Source organism: Dipodomys ordii, unplaced genomic scaffold, assembly GCF_000151885.1.
Source record: "Dipodomys ordii isolate 6190 unplaced genomic scaffold, Dord_2.0 Scaffold2, whole genome shotgun sequence".
NCBI lineage: Eukaryota > Metazoa > Chordata > Mammalia > Rodentia > Heteromyidae > Dipodomys > Dipodomys ordii.
This window is the reverse complement of record NW_012267218.1, coordinates 31366156-31386491: the sequence shown is the minus strand read 5'-3', so window position 1 is coordinate 31386491 and position 20336 is coordinate 31366156. Positions and strand designations below refer to the sequence as shown.

Genomic DNA, 20336 nt, shown 5'->3' with positions numbered 1-20336 from the left:
GCTAGAAAGGGTTTATCTGCAATTTGATGTTTCCATTGGCATATGCAAGCCCCTTAACAGACGTAAATATGAACCAAACCCTATTTTCCCATGCTAGAAAATTTGAGAATTCCATTTAGCATTCATTGATTGACTCTACCAATAATTGGTTACTCTTCTTTTTTTTCCTGAATTCCAAAATAATAGGCCTACCAGCTGCCTTATGAACGCTGCCTCCCTGCAAAGCTCTGGCGGCTGGGCCTTGTTTTCTACATGGTTACAACTCCCCTGGATTTTATTATTTGGATAACAGCAATGTCCTAGGTTCCTGCCTCCATTTTTCAAAAAAAAATCAGGTTAACTTCTTTGTGGTCAGCCCTATTATGGGACAGGCCTAAGGACATGCAGACCGTGAGAACAGAGGGAGGCTAGAATAGAACAAAACTCATGGAAAAATCTCAGGGTGGCTCTCCTGCATTGTTCTCATTGGAGACGGTAAGGTCACACCTAGGAATACAGATGAACTCTGTTTTGAGGGTATTTCATGGCAACTATTTTATTAAAATTTGTCTCTGGAGCCGGGCGCCAGTGGCTTACACCTGTAATCCTAGTAACTCAGGAGGCTGAGATCTGAGGACCACAGTTCAAAGCCAGCCCAGGCAGGAAAGGCCATGAAACTCTTTTTTTGGGGCGGGGGGCAGTTGGTCACGGGACTTGAACTCAGAGCCTGGGCACTGTCCCTCAGCTCTTCAGCTCAAGGCTAGAGCTCTACCACTTGGGCCATAGCGCTACTTCCAGTTTTCTAGTGGTTTATTGGAGATAAGAACCTCACAGACTTTTCCTGCCTCGGCTGGCTTTGAAGCATGATCCTCAGATCTCAGCCTCCTGAGTATCTAGGATTACAGACGTGAGCCACCGGCACCCGGCTAGGCCATGAAACTCTTATCTCCCATAAACCACCAGAAAACTGGAAGTGGTACTATGCACAAGTGGTAGCATGCTAGCCTTGAGCTGAAAAGCTGAGGGACAGTGCTCAGGCCCAGAGTTCAAGCCCCATGACCAACAAAACTTTTGTCTCTATAGTCCCACCTTAGTCACATGATTTGGAGATGAACCCAAATCTTACTCATCAAACATATAAATTTATCTTCATTTAATAACCACTTTCCAATTAAAATGGAAGGAATCTGGCCAGGCCAGTCTAAGCCAGAATTTGGGGTCACTGTTTCATAACACAACAAATGCCCTTGTTTTCTGTTTTGTTTGTTTTTTTTTTGTTCGGTCGTGGGGCTTGAACTCTGGGCCTGGGTGCTGTCCCTCAGCTCTTCAGCTCAAGGCGAGTGCTCTACCACTTAAGCTACAGTGCCACTTCCGGTTTTTCTGGTGGTTTATTGGAGATAGGAGTCTCACGGTCTCTCTTGCCCAGGCTGGCTTTGAACCATGATCCTCAGATTTCAGCCTCCAGAGTAGCTAGGATTACAGGCCTGAGCCACCAGCGCCCGGCTTTGTTTTCTGTTTTTATTCAGTAATCCAGTTCCTGTTTCCAATTATCAGGTCCCACTAATCCTCGCTCACTCCTGACCACTGAGATGCACCATTGGCAGCGGGAGTGCTCCCAGCTTGTCCTAATGGATCATGAACGGCCTGCAGGATGGATAGCCCCAAAAAGAAAGCATATACAGAAAACCACTATGGTTAAAGAGAAATAAGTGGCCTTTAAGAAGGGATTTTTTTCCAACACATAAAATAGGCAGCCTGATGCCATAATTTAAAAAAAACAAAGTGTTAGCCATACATGTTTGGAGATGATGAGCAGGCATCTCATCTGAAAGAACGGAAAGCTCTAAGATGAAAACAAATAGCCAGACACTGGTCACTCACAGCTGTAATTCTAGCTACTCAGAAGGCACCATTTCTGGTTTTCTGGTGTTAATTGGAGACAAGAGTCTCATGGACTTTTCCTGACCAGGGTGGCTTTGTACCACGATCCTCATATCTCAGCCTCCTAAGTAGCTAAGATTACAGGCATGAGCCACCAGCACCCAGCTCCAAATACTTTTAGAGTATAGGTCATACTTCAACCACCTGCTTACCCTAGATATAAGCATAAAAACACAGTCTGCACCTACATGCCCTCAGGTTAGAATCACATGTGTCCTTAGTGCACACAGTTGAAACTTGAGCCAAGAAACAATGACCCAAAGTCAGGCTAAATCCAAACACAGTGAAACAAAAAGCCCCAAGAAGCTGTCAGGACAATTGGTTAAAATAATAATAATAATGGATATAATGAGCCAGGCAAGGTGACACACATCTATAATCCCAGCACTTAGGAGTCTGAGCAGCAGCATCAAGAGTTCAAGGCCAACCTGGATTATATAGTGAGACCTTACCTCAAAAGAAAATGAAGGAAGGAAGGAAGGAAGGAAAAAAAAAGAAGAAAGAGAACATAAGAATTTTCTTTAGTATAGCAAGTTAAAGTAGGGAAAAATGAAGAAAAGAAATATTTCCCTCTCCTCAAGCAAGAAATGGGAATTAAAACTCTTAAATTTTTATTTTTGAAGTACTTTATTTTCATTTCTATCTATGTTCCACTTGGAAAAAGAATAGTTTATTAAGTTTCAATGTCACCCAGCTCACCATATAAATGTTCAGACAAGAAAATACTTGAAGAGAGCCATAGGGTATTTGTTTTGCTAGAAATAATTATGCCTAGGTATCAAGTATTCCTCTTTAAAGGCATTCATAAACCATGTCTTCTTGTTCAAGTGTCTGCCCAGCAGTTGGCATCATGGACCTGAAGCTGACATGCTGGACTGTGTGTAGTTTCTTCCACAGGCTAGCACACCATACATATCCACAGTGCGGACTGTCCCTGTCTCTCTGGGTGGCAGATGCAGCTGGGGGCTGCTACATCTACTGTGCAAGACAAAAATCTGCATTCACAATGCCCCAGGGGAGCACAGACCCTAACCCATGCCCACAGGAGAAAACCCCACTCCTGCAAACAGAGCCTTCCTGCAGCACACCCTGGACCCCTGAGACAATGGAATTTCAAAGAAACCCAATTGCAGAAGCCACTTAAATCTCCCACAACCCTCCATGAAAATGATCCCACATAGACACACACCAAATAATTAGCAAGATCTAGGAATCAAGATCTGGCAGGAAGCTCTTGGCTCTTATCCCAGCCTGGCCCCTGGCCCTCTGGTCTTTAACAGAACAACACAGTATCATGACATCCATCCTCACAGAACTGGGCAACTATGAGTGATTGTCACGGGGGGGGGGGGGGGGTTCTGTCCTACAATCAAATGGTCCAGAAGAGAACATACATCGAAAGTTTAGTCGGCTTCTGACAAATGTGTCATGTCTCCACCCTGTCTAGTTGTCAGATTTCCACCATTCAATCCTAAACCTTCAATGAGGTGGAAGGGAGCTAGAAAGTAAGAAAGGGACTGCATCAAATCCTAAGGTGACCCAAGTGGAACTCTGCATTCAAATGTGCCCCTGGTACAAGGGAAACTGTGGCTCATCCACCTTTGACTCCTAGGATGTATGGAGGTGGGGCAGGATGGTGCATGACTGAGGTCGCCATAACCAAAGGAGGGACAACAGAGAGGTGATGGAGGCCAGGCTTGTGACCTGCTGGCGTGTGCATGTCCACCTTGGCCTCCTCTGTGGGCTCATTCACCTCAGGGCTGGGCATCATGGAGTCTGTGGGTTCTGGGAGCTCTCTTTGCTCTTACCGTCCTCTGCTGAGCTGCCTTCGGAGCCTGAGGCAGAGGACTTGTACCCGCGAAGCGTGTGGGCATTCAGCATCTCCAGCAGCAAGTCATACACTGGGACCACGTTTTTGCACTTCATGCTGAGCAGATGTTCCATGCCCTTGTTACTATGGGGACAAAAAGTACTGAGAATTCCTTCTCTGCGGGTCCCCAGAACACTAAGATCTTCCCCAGCCTCTCCAGAGCCAGGCCTCCCCCCCCCACAGCCTTGTACCTCCCCACTTCAGCCAGCCAGCTCCCTCACTAGTCTATGTTCAGAGGCAAAGCTGCTAGCCTGTTGACCCCTCTGTCCCACCCCCCCCACACACACAATGCACAGCACCTAGCACATAGCCCAATCTTCAGTCTATAAAAACCACTGCAAACAATGAATTAACAAACACTTTATCGTGGTTCCTAGAGGAAATACACAGGTTCCTCAAGTGTCTAGTCTAGTCAGCTTTTCCTCAGCTGATCAATGCATAAGATTCTTGTGTGTGTGTGTTTGTATAGACACCTTAGCTGAGTGTCAGTAGCTTGTAGTCCTAACTCAGGAGGCTGAGATAGGGATAGAAGGATCTTGGTTCAAAGCCAGCCTAGGCAGGAAAGGCCACAAGACTCTTTATCATAAATGAATCCACCAAAAAGCCACAAGTGGAGTTGTGGCTCAAGCAGTGGAGCACCGACTTTGAGCAATAAAGTTTACATACAGTTCCAGGCGCTGAGCTCAAGGCCCAGAACAAGAATACACATAAACACAAAGACACACACACACACGCTCACTCACTCTCTCTCTCTCACATACACATACTTACAAAAGACAACTTATTTATAGGTTGTCAATGCATTCATTGAACTCACAGTGCTATAACTCATACCTGAACAAAATTCATCTAAGATACACATTTCTCCCGAAAAGCACCTCACAACTTTCTTGTGCCTAGAAACAGTGCGAAGTGCTCAGCACTGTGCTAGGAAGCTGTGTCACACAATGAAACCACCTACACACAGCACAAAAATAGAAGACCATGGCTCTCAACAGCTTGAGTAAAGCTAGTGCTTCAATCAAGGTGAGAGCTGAGCGGGAAGGTTTAGAACACCAATTTGTTCCACCTCAGCTGGAATCATGCATATTGAGCCACTCAAAAAATTTGCCACTGGGACTGGGAAGGTGGCTCAGTGGTAGAGTGCTTGCCTTGAATGCACGAGGTCCTGGGTTCAATTCCTCAGCACCACATAAGCAAAAAAAGCCATAAGTGGCACTGTGGCTCAAGTGGTAGAGCGCTCGCCTTGAGCTGAAGAGCTGAGGGACAGCGCCCAGACCCAGAGTTCAGGCCCCACGACCGACAAAAAAAAAAAAAAAGGCCCTTTGGCATGGCCTCGAAAGCACCAATGGTACTAACCTCAGGTTACTAATAGATTTTAGCAAGTAGGTAAATTCAAACATGTGAATTGCAGGTCTGGGAATGTGGCTTAGCGTTAGAGTGCTTGCCCAGCATTCATGAAGCCCTGGGTTTGATTCCTAAATACCACATAAACAGAAAAGACCAGAAGTAGCACTATGGCTCAAATGGTAGAGTGGTAGCTTTCAACAAAAGCAGCTCAGGGACAGTGCCCAGGCTCTGAGTTCAAGCCCAGTACTAGCAAAAGATGAAATGTACAAATACTATGACTCAACCGTATCTGTCCTGCACAGAGCTATGAGCTGAGTGATCATGAATGAGAAAAAGGGACAGAGGTCTTTTTTAACTTTTTCTCTGTGTTGTTGAGCTCTTTTTTTTTTTTTTTTTTGGTTAGTCGTGAGGCTTGAACTCAGAACCTGGGTGGTGCTGTCCTTGAGCTTTTCACTCAAGGCTAGTGCTCTACCACTTTGAGCCAAAGTGCTACTTCCAATTTCTGGTGGTTAATTAAAGATAAGAGTCTCACTAACTTTCTAACCTGGGCTGGCTTTGAACTGCGATCCTCAGATCTCAGCCTCCTGAGTAGCTAGGATTACAGGATTGAGCCACCAGTGCCCAGCCCATATTGAACTCTTGAGAATCCCATAGCTCTTAGCCCAGTCCTTCCTCCTTGGGTAAGTATACCTTCCATCCTCATCTTTCCTCTTCCAGCCTCAGGGCAGAGCTACCTTCCTGGTGGCATCACTGAACCAGGAGCCATCACCACACACCCCCACCATCAGCTCACACCGTACCATGTCCTACCCTGCCATGCATGCCACCCACAATCCTGCTTTCCAAATCTTTTGGGAAGTTCTCTTGTTTCCCATCCTCAGTATCCTGATGTCATCAAAGAGAAAGACAATAGTGTGCTAGTGGTTCAAATGCCTTTCATCTTAGCTACTCAGGAGGCTGAGATCTAAAGATCATGAGTTGAAGCCAGCCAGACAGGGGAGTTTATCAGACTCTTAGCAACAATTAACCAACAACAACAACAAAAGTGGAGCCATGGCTCAAGTGGTAGAGTGCTAGCCTTGAGTGATAAAGCTAAGGGACAGCACCCAGTCCCTGAGTTCAAAACCCAGGACTGACACAAAAGAGGAGGGGAAAGATGGGAGGGGGAGGGTGGTGTAGAGAATCAGACTTAAACTCTTTACAAAAAATGATTTAAGGCCTCAGCCCTACTTGGTATGAAGAGGGTAGTAGTCCATTTTAGGGGGAGAAACTGTCCCTTTTAGGACTCCATAAACCAGCATGAAGCCTTAGTAACCAAAAAGCAAATAAGTCCCCCACCTCCCAGGATGACATGTAAAACTACAAGGTGCCACGTGACATTCATTCACTACCCGCTATGCGCTGAGCTTTGGTTACCTCTGTGTGTGTGTGTGTGTGCGTGCCTGCGTGCGTGCGTGCATGTGTGTGTGTGTGTGTGTGTGTGTGTGTGTGTGTGTGTGTGTGTGTGTTGAGGACATGCCATTTCCTTCCAGGGGTTCCTTTTCTTTTAAAGATGACAAGCCTGCATAACGCTATTCCCAAGGCTCAGAGCGCATGCACTGGCCCACGCAGATGGCACAGCTCTGTAGAGCTATGCCTCACCTACCTGATGTGCCTGACATGGGAGAGGAGCATCAGCAGGTTGGCCAGGCGGACGGACTGCTGCTGGGAGGAGATGCCGCTCTTGGCGATGACCCAGACCAGGGCATCAGTCACCGCATTCAGAAGGTGAGTCAGCTTCCGACTGCTCTCTGTCTCCTGGGAGGCTGCAGATAACGGGTACATACCTGGACAGAGAAGGAAGCCGTGGCTCTGAGGAAAGGAAGCTGGGGTCATGCGCTCACTCAGACATTCAACAAGTGCACACGCTCCTGAAAGGAGGCCATGTTGACCTGGCCTCTGACTTGTACCTGTGTGGTGAGATCTTTTGTCGGTTGTTGTTGTTTTGGTGCCAGTACTAGAGTTTGAACTCAGGGCCCTGACATTGTCCTTCAGTTAATTTGCACTCAAGACTGATACTCTACCACTTGAGCAACAGATTCACTTCTGGCTTTTTGCTAGTTAACTGGAGATAGGAGGCTTATGGACTTTCCTGTCTTGGCTGACTTTGAACCATGATCTTTGGATCTCAGCCTCCTAAGCAGTTAGGGTTACAGATATGAGCCATCAGAATGCAGGGTGTGGTGAGACTTGTAAGGACCTGGCTTTACTTGCCCAGTGGGCTCTCTCTCCTCACCAGCCCTATCACTGAGCTTCAAGGAAAGCCTGCCAGAACGCAGGGCTCTGGAACAACCTCTCGGTATGTCCACCGCGCTACAGCTGCAGATTCACCTCAAACCATTACCTGGCATTTCTCATCTGCAGCACCGAGATGGTGAGAGGGTGAGACTAGTTCTACTCTTCCTCCTGAGAAGGGCGCCTCACTAAGATTAGGGGTTTAAGAAACATACATTAATGGGAATGTTATAAGGCCTCCCCTGCCTGTATGAATTTTACTTCCAATGCCCAGCAGCTGCAGCAGGGCCTCACCACCACCTGGTCTAGGACCTCCAAAGCTCACTTCTTTGTAGAACCTTGCTGGGCCACCATCTCTGGCTCTCTGATCCTGGATCAGTGACCCAGTTCTTCTGTCTCAATTTGGCATGGAGGAAAGCTTACAGGACCATAGCTCCGTAGGTCCCCAGATACCCGACAGGTGGGCTGTCCCCCCTCAGCCCATCGGTGCTTCGTTCCTGCCTACTGTAGGAGCTGACACTCAGTGGTTGCAATATAACCCAACAGCTGAGCGCCATCGCCTCCTTTCACCCTCTGCAGGCCCAGCTCCTCCATTCCCTGAAATAATCAAAACTTTTCTTCTGAGCTTTCACTTCCCAACTAAGAACCATAAACACAGAATCAACATGGGAAGTGTGACTTGGACTGTAATAAGAAAGGAGAGGCTGGGTGTCAGAGGCTACTCAGGAGGCTGGAACCCCGAGCATCTCAATTCACAGCCAGCCCAGACAGAAAAGTTTTTCCAACTCCATCTCTAAAATAACCAGCAAAAAATCAAGACTGGAGGCATGGCTCAACCAGTAGAGGACCAGCTGAGTAAGTAAGCAGCATAGAATCTAAAAAAAACAATACCACAAGTAATCTAAATTATCCCTGGAAGAAACCGGATTGGAGAATACCCACTTTGCTGCCCACCTGTCCAATCAGGAGGAGCATGCCTGTGTTTCTGGCATTCATACACCCCCTCCATCATCAGTGTCCTAAGATGTAATGCTAAGAGGCATACCTTGGGCAGGATAACACACAAAACCTCATCAATCAGACACAGAGAAAGCAGCAAAATTTGGCTTCCCTCCATTCCTCCAAAAGTAGAAACATTAATTAGGATTCATTGTAGAAAAAATTTAAAAACTTATCATTAAACTAAAGAAATCTAGTAAAAAAAATCTTGGCACGATGCTCCACACATACCAATGAAAGTAAAATAAAATCAAGGCCGCCATCTCCCCCCTGCCTTATCGCCTGGGAACAGCTGTGTGTTCTCCTCACAGGCCCAGCTGACATTCTGAGAAGCAAAATCCTAGGACTTCTCACATCCTCTCATGTTCAAAGGATGAAGATATCAGCTCTCCTTGGCTGAAGGCAAGTAAATTAGAAGATATGCAATGTTTAATTAAAATGCCAAAGTGCTGACTATAGAAAAAATGTTCAGGCTTCTGGGAGGTATATGCATGGGGTATGGGTGCTGGTCTAATGTTTGCTTTTAATCGTCCATTACTTTCATTCTTTTGAAGTCTCATGATTTTTTTGATAAATAGACCTGCTCCTATTCAAACTATTTTAAAAGAGGAACAGTAATAATTTCCAGGCCAACTCCACTCTATTTTCTTTCTTTTTTTGGGGGGGGGGTCCAGTCATGGGGCCTGAACTCTGGGCCTGGGTGCTGTCTCTCAGCTCTTCAGCTCAAGGCTAGCACTCTACCACTTGAGCCACAGCGCCACTCCCGGCTTTTTTCTTATATGGTACTGAGGAATCTAACCCAAGGCCTCGAGCATGCGAGGCAAGTGCTCTACCACTGAGCCACCTTCCCAGCTCTCCACTCTATTTTCTATACTCAGACCCCTATCTAATACTGAGAGGGTTATTCAAGTCTTGAGATTCCTGGTGACCCCTCGTGTGTGTGTGTGTGTGTGTGTGTAATTGACCCGTTGCCTTTTCTCCCAGACTAATGTGTTGGTCTGAGTGACCTATCAAAACCTCATTATGCTGGGCACCAGTGGCTCACGCCTGTAATCCTAGCTACTCAGGAGGCTGAGATCTGAGGATTTGCAGTTCAAGCCAGCCCAGGCAGGAAAGTCCACGAGACTCTTTTTTTTTTTTTAATTGTGAAAATACTGTACAGAGGGGTTACAATTACATGGGCAAGATAATGAGTATATTTCTTATCAAGCATTGTAGCCTCCTCCTTTGTTTCCCCTTCCCATCCCTTTCTCCCTACCCCCCCCCCCAGTCCATGAGACTCTTATCTCCAATTAACCACCAGAAAACTGGAAGTGGCACTGTGGCTCAAGTGATAGAGTGCTAGCCTTGAACAAAAATGCTCAGAGACAGCACTAAGACCCTGAGTTCGACCCCCCCCAACACACACACACACACACACACACATTATTGCCTGCTCTTTAATGTCCTGCAACAGCATATATGAACTTGGTGTTGATCATTCCTTCAATGTTCTTGAGCTTTGTGCAAGATTACAGTTAATATTTTTTTGTTTTGGTTGGTCATGGTTGAACTCTGGGTCTGAGTGCTGTCCCTCAGCTCTTCAGCTCAAGGCGAGCACTCTACCACTTGAGCCACAGCACCACTTCCAGTTTTCTGGTGGTTAATCGGAGATAAGAGTCTCATGGCCTTTCCTGTCTGGGATGGTTTTGAACCGCAATTCTCAGATTTCAACCTCCTGAGTAGCTAGGATTACAGGCCTGAACCACTGGCACCTGGCTATAGTTAATATTTTTATATAATTTTCTTTTGTCAGTCTTGGGGTTTGAACTCAGGACCTAGGCTTTGTCCCTAAGCTCTTTTGCTCAAAGCTAGCATTCTACCACCTGCGCCATAGCTCCACTTCTAGGTTTTTTGGTGTGTAATTGGAGGTAAGAGTCTCACAGACTTTCCTGTCAGGCTGGCTTTGAACTGTAGACCTCAAATCTCAGCCTCCTGAGCAGGTAGGTTTACAGGTATGAACCACCAGCACTCAGCTGTTTAGTAATATCTTTATCCTTCATGTTTCCTTTTAAGTTTAGTAAACTAGAGTAGGAGCTATTTTACTCCCTTACTCAGTCAATTGTCTTCTGAGTCCTATACCCAATGTCCAGGGAGAGATATTCCCTGCTCTGTTCTGCTGCTTCGTTCTCCTTGAGTATCCTCATAAGGATATTAGTGTTCTGCTAAGCCTTCCACAGACCTGCAAATCCAGATGACCTGGCTGCCCCAGACTCACAGGTCATAGTTCAAGGAGACCAACTCCTCTGTTTCAGTTACTACTCCTCATGGTGAATTTTAGGCATCAACTTAATTAGATTAAAGGATGGATACCCCGTAGCTTGCTGGTTAAGCATTATTTCTGGGTCTGTCTGTGAGGGTGTTTCTGGAAGACACTGGCATTTGAACCACAGGTCTTAGTAAGGAGGAACTGCTCTTAACCAAAGTGGGCAGATAGCGACTAATTGGCAGAGGACCCAAATAGTCTAAAAAGGTGAAGGAAAGGTGAATTCTCCTTTCCATTTCCCTTCTTCTCCTCTCTCTCTAGGAGTGGAAATTCCCATCTTCTCCTGTCTTTGGACATCAGAACTCTAACTTCTCCAGCCTTTGAAGAAGATGTATAATATTTAATTAGAATGCTAGAATGCTGACTATGGGGAAAATGTTCAGGCTTTTGAGAGGTATATGCATGGGGTATGTACGTGTGCTGGTTTAATATAAAATAGATCTGCCTGCTTTTAATCGTCCATTACTTTCATTATTTTGAAATCCCACAAATTTTTAGATAAATAAGCCTGTTCCTACTTAAACTATTTTTTTTTTTTTTGTCAGTCGTGGGGCTTGAACTCTGGGCTTGGGCGCTGTCCCTGTACTCTTCAGTTCAAGGCAAGCATTCTACTGCTTGAGCCACAGTGCCACTTCCAGTTTTCTGGTAGTTAAGAGTCTCATGGACTTTCCTGCCTGGGCTGGCTTGAACTGCGATCCTCAGATCTCAGCCTCCTGAGTAGCTAGGAGTACAGGCATGAGCCACCGGCACCCAGCTTTAAACTGTTTTAAGAGAGTAATGGTAATAATTTCCAGGCTGACGCCACTCTATTTTCTATACTCAGACCTCATTTCTCAAGCCTGGACCCAAGACAGAGCAGGCTGCAGCTTTCCTCTGGGTCTCTCACGCTTGGTAATCACTTGAGCCAGACTACATAATACATCCCTTCTTTTGTTTTGTTTTGTTTTTTTGGGTCCAGTCGTGGGGCCTGAACTCTGGGCCTGGGCGCTGTCCCTCAGCTCTTCAGCTCAAGGTTAGCGCTCTACCACTTGAGCCACAGCGCCACTTCTGGCTTTTTTCTTTTTGCTTATGTGGTGCTGAGGAATCGAACCCAGGGCCTCAGGTATGCAAGGCAAGCACTCTACCACTGAGCCACCTTCCCAGCCCCACATCCCTTCTTTTATAGCGATATCAATTATCTTTCCACCTACCCATACTATTTGTTCTATTTCTCTGTAGAGTAGATAGATGCCTGGCTAATAGCCACCTGCCTAGAATCACAACCTAGAAGCTGACTCTGGACCAACAAGGCCTCACTTTGCGTCCCTCCTTTCTCAGGATTTCTGCCATGTGTGGTCTGTCTAATGGCTGATAAATTCCATCAAGGTTTTATTTGAACTTATTAACATTGCTTCTACTGGATTTTTGTTGTGCTGCAAATAATCCAGGAGAAAAAACGGCCTGTACATGTAAATCCTTAAAACCTCATGTGTGAAGACTCACTTCTCCCAACAGTGAAAATGTCCCAAAAGAAACAGAATCAAAGTTTCCTCATAGCCATGTAGAACTGACATAAATCCATTTGACAACTGTTACAACTACTTACCAAGCGAGAAACTTTCTGGGAAAAAAAATTGAAATTTCAGATTTACCATCAACAATTTGAGTCATTCTCTGCCCCAAGTGGTAATTACATGGCACGCCCCTCTTTGCCTTCTATAATTCTCCCACGGCCGCCTAGTCAGATGCCGCAGGAGGAGGCTGGAGTTTGTGTCCCTCCCATCTATACAGATGCTGCTTTGAACAGCAACATCAACATAATATGATGTCTCAGGAGCACAAATGGTTGTAAGGAGCGGGGCCAAACAGAAGGTCACAAGCAAACCACATTCCAAAAAGCACTGTGTGGTCCAGAAAGAGTTCTAACTCATTTCTGAAAGAGAAGCCTCATCTTCTGGCATTTGATAGGCTTCACTGATGAAATGAGAATGGACTTTTCAAACAATCCCTCCCTTAACAAAGACAGAAGTGGCTATGGATATACGTGAGGTCCTATCTGTATGCAGGTTGGTGACATTCTGGCTGGACATTTCCTATATGTGTATCAACTTACTCAGCCATGCAAGGTGAGCCATTTTATTATTTTGTAAATGCTGAGGGGTGATAATAAATGGGGTGGGGTGTTGTTGGTCACAAGGTGAATGTGGTATTAGGCAGGTAAGGCCAGATGGAGAGCCAATTAAGAAATACCCAAAGGTTGTTGTGGAAGTCTCTGAATCTTCACATGACCTTTAGATTCTTTCTTCATTCTTCCTCAGCTCTCTCCTTCAAGGCCTAATCACACCTTCCACCCTCTCATCCCCTGAGCAACACCAGCTCTGTCCACAGCTGCTCAGATCCACCAAGAGAGAATGGGAGCCTAGTACAAGCATTTGGCCTATGGCAAGTGAGAGAATAACTTTGCATACACTGAAGGTGATAATAATACACTAGTATGATAAGCTACAGTTTTCACTTTTCATTTTGCAGTCCAGTTATTGCTATTTTATTTTATTAAAATGTTTATCTTTGGTAGACTTGGGAGAGATGGGGAGAATGATGAAAAGGGCGACATTGATCAAGATGCGTTGTATTCATAATCTGATTAGGGGAATTGAAATCCCTTTGTACCTAATTAGAAAACAAATTTAAATAAAAAAAACCCACTCATTGTGCTCATAAAGACAATAAAATTTGAATGTATATGTAGCTCAGTGGTAGAGCTTTTGCCCATGTGGCTCTGGGTTTAATCCCCAGCTGGGCAAAAACATAATGTAAAATAAAATAATGGCTGCATTCTTATCAACACATGCAGACTTTTGTTATTGCTCTGTAAACTATATAGTATAACAAATATGTACAAAGCATTCACATGGTTAGGTATGGTAAAGAATCTTGAAATAATTTAAAATCAAGGCCTCAAAAGGTAGATCAGCAGACTTGCCATCTGAGGCCAACTTAGGCAAAAAAACATTAGCCACATCTCAGCTGGATTCTGGTGGCTCAGACCTGAAATCTTAGCTATTAAGAAAGTAAGATCTGAGGATCATGGTTTTAAGCTGGCCCAGGTAGACAAATACTGAGAGGGGCTGGGAAGATGGCTCAGTGGTAGAGTGTTTGCCTTGCATGCATGAGGCCCTGGGTTCGATTCCTCAGCACCACATAAGCAGAAAAAGCCAGAAGTGGCAATGTGGCTCAAGTGGTAGAGCGCTAGCCTTGAGCTGAAGAGCTGAGGGACATTGCCCAGGCCCAGAGTTCAGGCCCCATGAAAAAAAAAAAAAAAAAAATACTGAGAGTCTTTTTCTTTTGGAGGGAGGAGTCAGTCATGGGGCTTGAACTCAGGCTATCCCTGAGCTTATTTGCTCAAGGCTAGCACACTATTACTCTGAGCCACAGCTCCACTTCCAGTTTTCTAGGTAATTGGAGATAAGAGTCTCACAGACTTTCTTGCCCCAGCTGGCTTCAAATTATGATCCTCACATCTCAGCCTCCTGAGTAGCCAGAATTATAGGTGTCAGCCACCTGCACCAGGCTAAGATACTCTTATCTCCAAATAACCAACAAAAAGCCAAAAGTGGAGGTGTAACTCAAGTGGTAAAGCATCTATCCGTGAGTAAAAAAGCCAAGTGAGAGTATAAAGCCTTGAAGTCAAGCCCCAGTAACAGCAAAGAAAACCAAATACCACCCCCCCCAACACACACACACACACACACACACAATCTATAGCTCAATAAAACAAACCAGAAGTAGTGGGTCATGACTACAATCCCAGTAACTCAGGAGGAATAAGTAAAAAGAACATAGTCTGTGGGTAGCCCAAGACCTATATGAAAAATAAAGTCATTTGGGATATGACCCACATGATAAAGTTGCCTAGCAAGAGCAAGGCCCTGAGTTCAATTCCAGTACCACCAAAATGAGTCAATGAATATGTAAATACATAAATAAGAAGATATACCTAGATTATATGCAAATGTCACAACATTTTTATATGGACTTGAGCTTCCACAGATTGAGGTATCCATGGAGAGTGCTAGAACCAACACTCTATAAGTACTAAGGAACAACTCTGTGTGTGTGTGTGTGTGTGTGTGTGTGTGTGTGTGTGTGTAGAGAGACAGAGAGAGAGAGGACGTCTAATTGGCCATCTTTAAGAGGGGCACTTGTATTACTGGCAATTCTTATTATCTTCCTTATATAGTTTTCTTTTGTTTGAATGTTCACAAAATATTGTGATATAAGAAGAAAAAAACAGCCAGACGCCAGTGGCTCCTGCCACTGTCAAGTTGCTGTGGTCCTGACAAGACTCGTGCATGACCCTCTCTGTCTCAGCCTCCTTTGTGGTTGCTCTGTGTGCAAAGCAGTCATCCACGCACCCTCACCATTGCATCCACCCACTCCACTCTTCCTCGAAGACTCCTTCAAACACCTTCCCCTTTCACAGCCTTTCCTCCTGTGCTACTCTAGCACTCTGTGTACACTTCCATACAAGATGGGATCCTAGTTATTTTGTCACTCCTCTCTCTCTCTCTCCCTCCTTCTTTCTCTCCCCCGCCCTTCCCTTCTCTACACTATGAGCTATTTAAGGACAAGACTGTTTTGTCCTTATCTATATATTTTTTTGGTCAGTCCTGGGGCTTGAACTCAGGATCTGGGCACTGTCCCTGAGCTTTCATATTCAAGGCTAGTGCCCTACCACCTGAGCCAAAGCCCCACTTTAGGTTTTCTGGTGGTTAATTGGAGATAAGAGGCTCACAGACTTTCTTGCCCAGGCTGGAGTTGAACTGCACAGCCTCCTGACTAGCTAGGATTACAGGCATGAGCCACCGGAGTCTGGCTTGTCCTTATCTTTAATAAATGAATGAATCTGTGAAAGTAGAACTCAAAATAAGAAATATAGATACATGACAGCCCTGTAAAATATGTAAGCTTTGAAAAAAATTGAAGGCTAAACACTAATTTTGTTCTTTTCGAGCTTCAACAACTCTTTAACTTCATTGCCAGTAGCTCACCCAATGAATAATTCATACTTGGTACCAAAAGTTAAATACTGGTTAAATCCCTACAAAAATAAAAATAAAAACAGAGAAGTCAGAAAGGAAGCCATTATCCTCTGTTCAAACACAGACATTCAATACTCTTTTCACACTGTGCCAGTTTGAGGAAGAGTCTCTCCCTCATGGAGTATGGCTGGGCTGTGTGGATACTTACTGGAGTTGAGGAGGATCATGGCCTTGACACAGAGATACTCTTTGTGCTGGAGTTTTAACTCACGAAACCTTGAAGTTGTTGCCAGGAGCATGTCAAAGATTTCCAGAATTCCTTCTACGCACTTCCCCTCATCCCTACAAAAGTTCATTTGGGAATTTAAGGAACACACAGCATCAGACAACTATAAAAGCATAAGGATAACTTTTTTAATCTCCAATTTCATTTTAACATCCTTTATGTTAATAAGACCACATCTAGCAATATAAAATTACTAGAATTGTCTTCCTATAAAGTAGACATGATATCAGGCACCAGTAGCTCATATCTGTAATCAGCTACTCAGGAGATCTAAGGATTGTGGTTTGAAGTCTGGGCAAACAAATCCATGAAATTCTTACCTCCAACCAGCCAGCCAAAAGCTAGAAATAGAGGCCTGGCTCAAGTGGTAGGGCACCAACTGTGAGTGAAAAAGTTGGATGAGAACATGAAATTCTGTTTTCAAACCCCAGTACCAGTGTGTGTGTGTGTGGGTGTGCATATGTGTGTGTGTGTGTGCGTGCAGAGGACGAGGTATTCGTGTGTAGCCCAGTGACACAGTGGTAGAGCCTTGCTTGTATATATGATGAGATCCAAGTTCAATTCTCAAGATTGGAAAAGAGACAAAAAAAACACATAGAAACAGAGACACTGGGAATTTCCTATAAATCCTAGACATTCAAATCAATGTCCACTTAGGAAAAGTAAACATTGTGTCAGCATTTTTCCTTCTACAGATTCACTAAATGATTTCCTTTTTTTTATTGTTGCTATTGTTTGATTTGTGTTTAACTGTGCCATTACTAAGGGGTTGAACTCAGGGCCTGGAACTCACCCTTAGCTTTTTCACTTAAGGTTAGCACTCTACCACTTAAGTCACAATACCACTTAGAACTTTTTAGTGGCTGATTGGAAATAAAACTGTCTCTGACTTTCCTGCCTAGTCTGTCTTTGAGCTTTGAACCACAGTCCTCAGATTTCAGCCTTCTAAGTAGCTAGGTTTACAGGTGTGAGCCATCAGTACCCAATACCAAATTATTTCTCCCTCCCCACCCCCTCCTTCCTTTTTTGATTCTAGCCCTGGGGCTTGAACTCAGGATCTGGGCACTGTCCTTGAACTATTTTTGCTCAAGGCTAGTGCTCTACCACGTGAAATACAGCTCCACTTCCAGCTTTTTGATGACTAATTGAAGATAAAAGCCTTCTGGACTTTCCTGTCCCAGATGGCTTTGAACTTCAATCCTCAGATCTCAGCCCCCTGAGTATCTAGGATTACAGGCATGAGCCACTGGGCACCAGCACCATTTTTTTTTTTTTGTCAGTCATGGGCCTGAACTCTGGGCCTGGGCGCTGTCCCTTCGCTCTTCAGCTCAAGGCTAGCACTCTACCACTTGAGCCATAATGCCACTTCCGGCTTTTTCTGCTAATGTGGTGCTTAGGAATCGAACCCAGGGCCTCATGCATGCGAGGCAAGCACTCTACCACTGTGCCACCTTCCCAGCCCCAAATATTTTCTTAAAGGGATATTACTACTACTGATAATTTTTCAATCTTAGTCAAATAGCCATAGCTAGAAATGCCACATGTTATGAAAAGAAGATGTTCCCTTTATTCTTAGGAAATCTTGACCCTTCATATCTAGCAAGGGTTTCCAGCACCACCACTTCTTAGTGGTCCTTTAACAGGATAGCAACTAAGAGACATTTTAAATGCAAGTTGAAATGAACAAAAACAACACAAAGACATCACAACTGAAGACAAATTTAGAGTCAGGAGAGTCAGCAATGAGGATGTGGAAATTACTGACATGAAGATTATTTTGAAGCAAATTTTCAGACAAACTTCAAACTGCGTAATCAAAACTCTTTGAGCAGTCCTTACAGAAATGAAATTTTAAATATACCTTGGAAGTAAATCATTATACTTCAGAAAATCCTGGCTTTGATTCACCCATTATTCCACTTCAGTTATCTCTAGAAAATCTTGTGTTATGCTGGGTACCAGAGCTACTGAAAATCCCTGACTAGTAGTTCTCTTGTTTTTAACCCCTGAGTGCTGCATCATACAGTGAAGGGTGCTATGATTGCATGGGTGTCTCTGGGTTTTGAGTCTCTGTAATAGACTCTGAAGGGGACTTGAGGTCCTCAAAGGGCTGAATGCTCCCCACCTGACTGCAGCACCCTCAAACAAGGACATTTTATTTTCTTTTTCTTTTTTTGTCAGTAATGGGGATTGAACTTGGGGCTGGGCGCCATCCCTGAGCTCTTTTGCTCAAGGCTAGCACTCTATTACTTTGAGCCACAATTCTACTTCTGGTTTTCTGGTGGTTAAGTGGAGATAAAGGTCTTGTGGGATTTTCTATGCAGGCTGACCTTGAACTGTGATCCTCAGATCTCAGCCTCCTGAGGAGCTAGGATTACAGACATGAGCTACCAGTACCTAGCAAGCAAGAACATTTCTAATAATCAAGGTATGGGGTCAAATTCTAATAAACTGACACTACCAGGTCCCACCAATCCTTGCAAAGCCCACTGATTAATTAAGTGGTCAGCTAGGCTGGCAACCCACAGACTAACCTAGACCATGCTTCAAACATATAAATTGCTTACTCTGACAAATTAGCATGGTAATGTCTGCAAAGAATAACAGCTACAATGACAAAACACATGTCTCTTGGAAAGGCCACCTTGAATAATCAAAGTTCTGAGCAAAGAGTAACAGAATTTTAAAGTCCAAAGAACATAATAATACAAAACTCTTAATTCTACTCTCATTCCAACCTTCCCAACTCCCCAGAACTGGGTTCTGAAAAGACACCAGGTACTGCATATAGCAAGAGCCCAAGAAACACTTGTTCATGAATGCCCCTCCTGCCAATCATCCTGTCATTCTGCCTCGGGACAGTTATTAGAAAGTGTAGTGCGGAGTTCAAAGACATTTAATGCTGAGAAAAGCTGATTTTTTAATATCACCTAAGGAGGCCTGATTTAATGATGCATGCCTGTAATCATACACTCAGGAGGCTGAGGCATGAAAAAGAAGGCCAACCTTAGCATTATAATAAGTACCTAGCCAGTCTGGAATATGTAGTGAGATCCTGTCTCAAGGGGGCAAAATCTCTTATGGACAAAAACAAAATAAAGTTCATAAGCTCTTTTTTTTCTCCTGGTATAGAACTTGAACTCAGTATTTCAAGCTCTTGTTTGGCTTTTTTACTCAAAGCTGGTGCTCTACCATTGAGCCAAACCTTCACTTCCAGCTTTTTGCTGACTAAATGGAGATAAAAATTTCCAGACTTTTCTCCCCAGATTGGCTTCAAACTGAGATCCTCCATTCTCAGCCTCCTGAGTAGCTAGGATATCTGGTATGAGCCACTAGCGCTAAGTCACATATGACACTTTTGCACAAGTAGAAGTCCAGATTTTATAGTACATCTTGATATGAATTTAGAATTCTAGTGGTCTCTAAAAGAACTACCTTGCCACAAATAAAAGGAGCTATTGGCCAAGTACCAGTGGCTCATGCCTGTAATCCTAGTTTCTCAACAGGCTGAGATCTGAGGGTCACAGTTGAAAGCCAGCCCAGGCAGGAAAGTTCATAAAACTCTTATCTCCAGTTAAGCAATACAAGAAAGAAGAAAGGAGGGAAGAAAGGAAGGAAGGAAGGAAGGAAGGAAGGAAGGAAGGAAGGAAGGAAGGAAGGGAAAAGAGATAACCTGGGTTTTTTTTTCCCCTCATCATTTTTTTTTTTCTTGCTGGTCCTGGAACTGGAACTCAGGGCCCTGGGCTCTGTCCCTGAGCCTCTCTGTGCTTCAGGCTAGCGCTCTACCACTCAAGCCACAGAGCCCACTTATAGCTTTTTCTGTTTATGTGGTACTGAGGAATCGAACCCAGGACCTCATGCATGCCAGGCAGGCACTCTACCACTAAGCCACATTCCCAGTCTTCTCTCAGCTTTAATAGATTCTGGAGTTTGGTTAGTGTTGCTAGTAAGGATGGGTTTTGTTTGTTATTGTTTTTCTGCTGAATAAAGAGAAACAGAATTTATAGTCTCAAGAACCCACAAATGGGCTTAGTTGAATCAGTTATATTTGTTGCTGATATAGTCACTCTACCACTTGAAAGAACTGGAGGAGGGTAATCCAGCGAAAGAGTCAGTTTTCAAGTATTCACTTTGCAAGAAAAGATTTATAATAGAATTCCTTTATGAAGCATGGTCCCCAGACCTTTGAATAACTAACTCACTCTTCTAAAATCATGCCTAGGGCTGGGAAGGTGGCTCAGTGGTAGAGTGCTTGCCTTGCATGCATGAGGCCCTGGGTTCGATTCCTCAGCACCACATAAGCAAAAAGAA

The 20336-nt window shown here is 44.4% G+C and overlaps 1 protein-coding gene across 1 annotated transcript in view; it reads right to left on the bottom strand.

Moving 5' to 3' along the window:
• Positions 1-3579: 3579 nt before the first annotated feature.
• Esr2 (estrogen receptor 2 (ER beta)) overlaps positions 3580-20336 on the bottom strand; it is a 35228-nt gene continuing 18471 nt past the window's right edge. The window contains exons 6-8 of the mRNA XM_013014401.1: positions 15948-16081; positions 6786-6966; positions 3580-3874 (exon numbers count right to left, since the gene is read on the bottom strand). Of these exons, the coding sequence (XP_012869855.1) occupies positions 3688-3874; positions 6786-6966; positions 15948-16081 (502 nt within the window). The 3' untranslated portion in view covers positions 3580-3687. The remainder of the gene's footprint in view (positions 3875-6785; positions 6967-15947; positions 16082-20336) is intronic.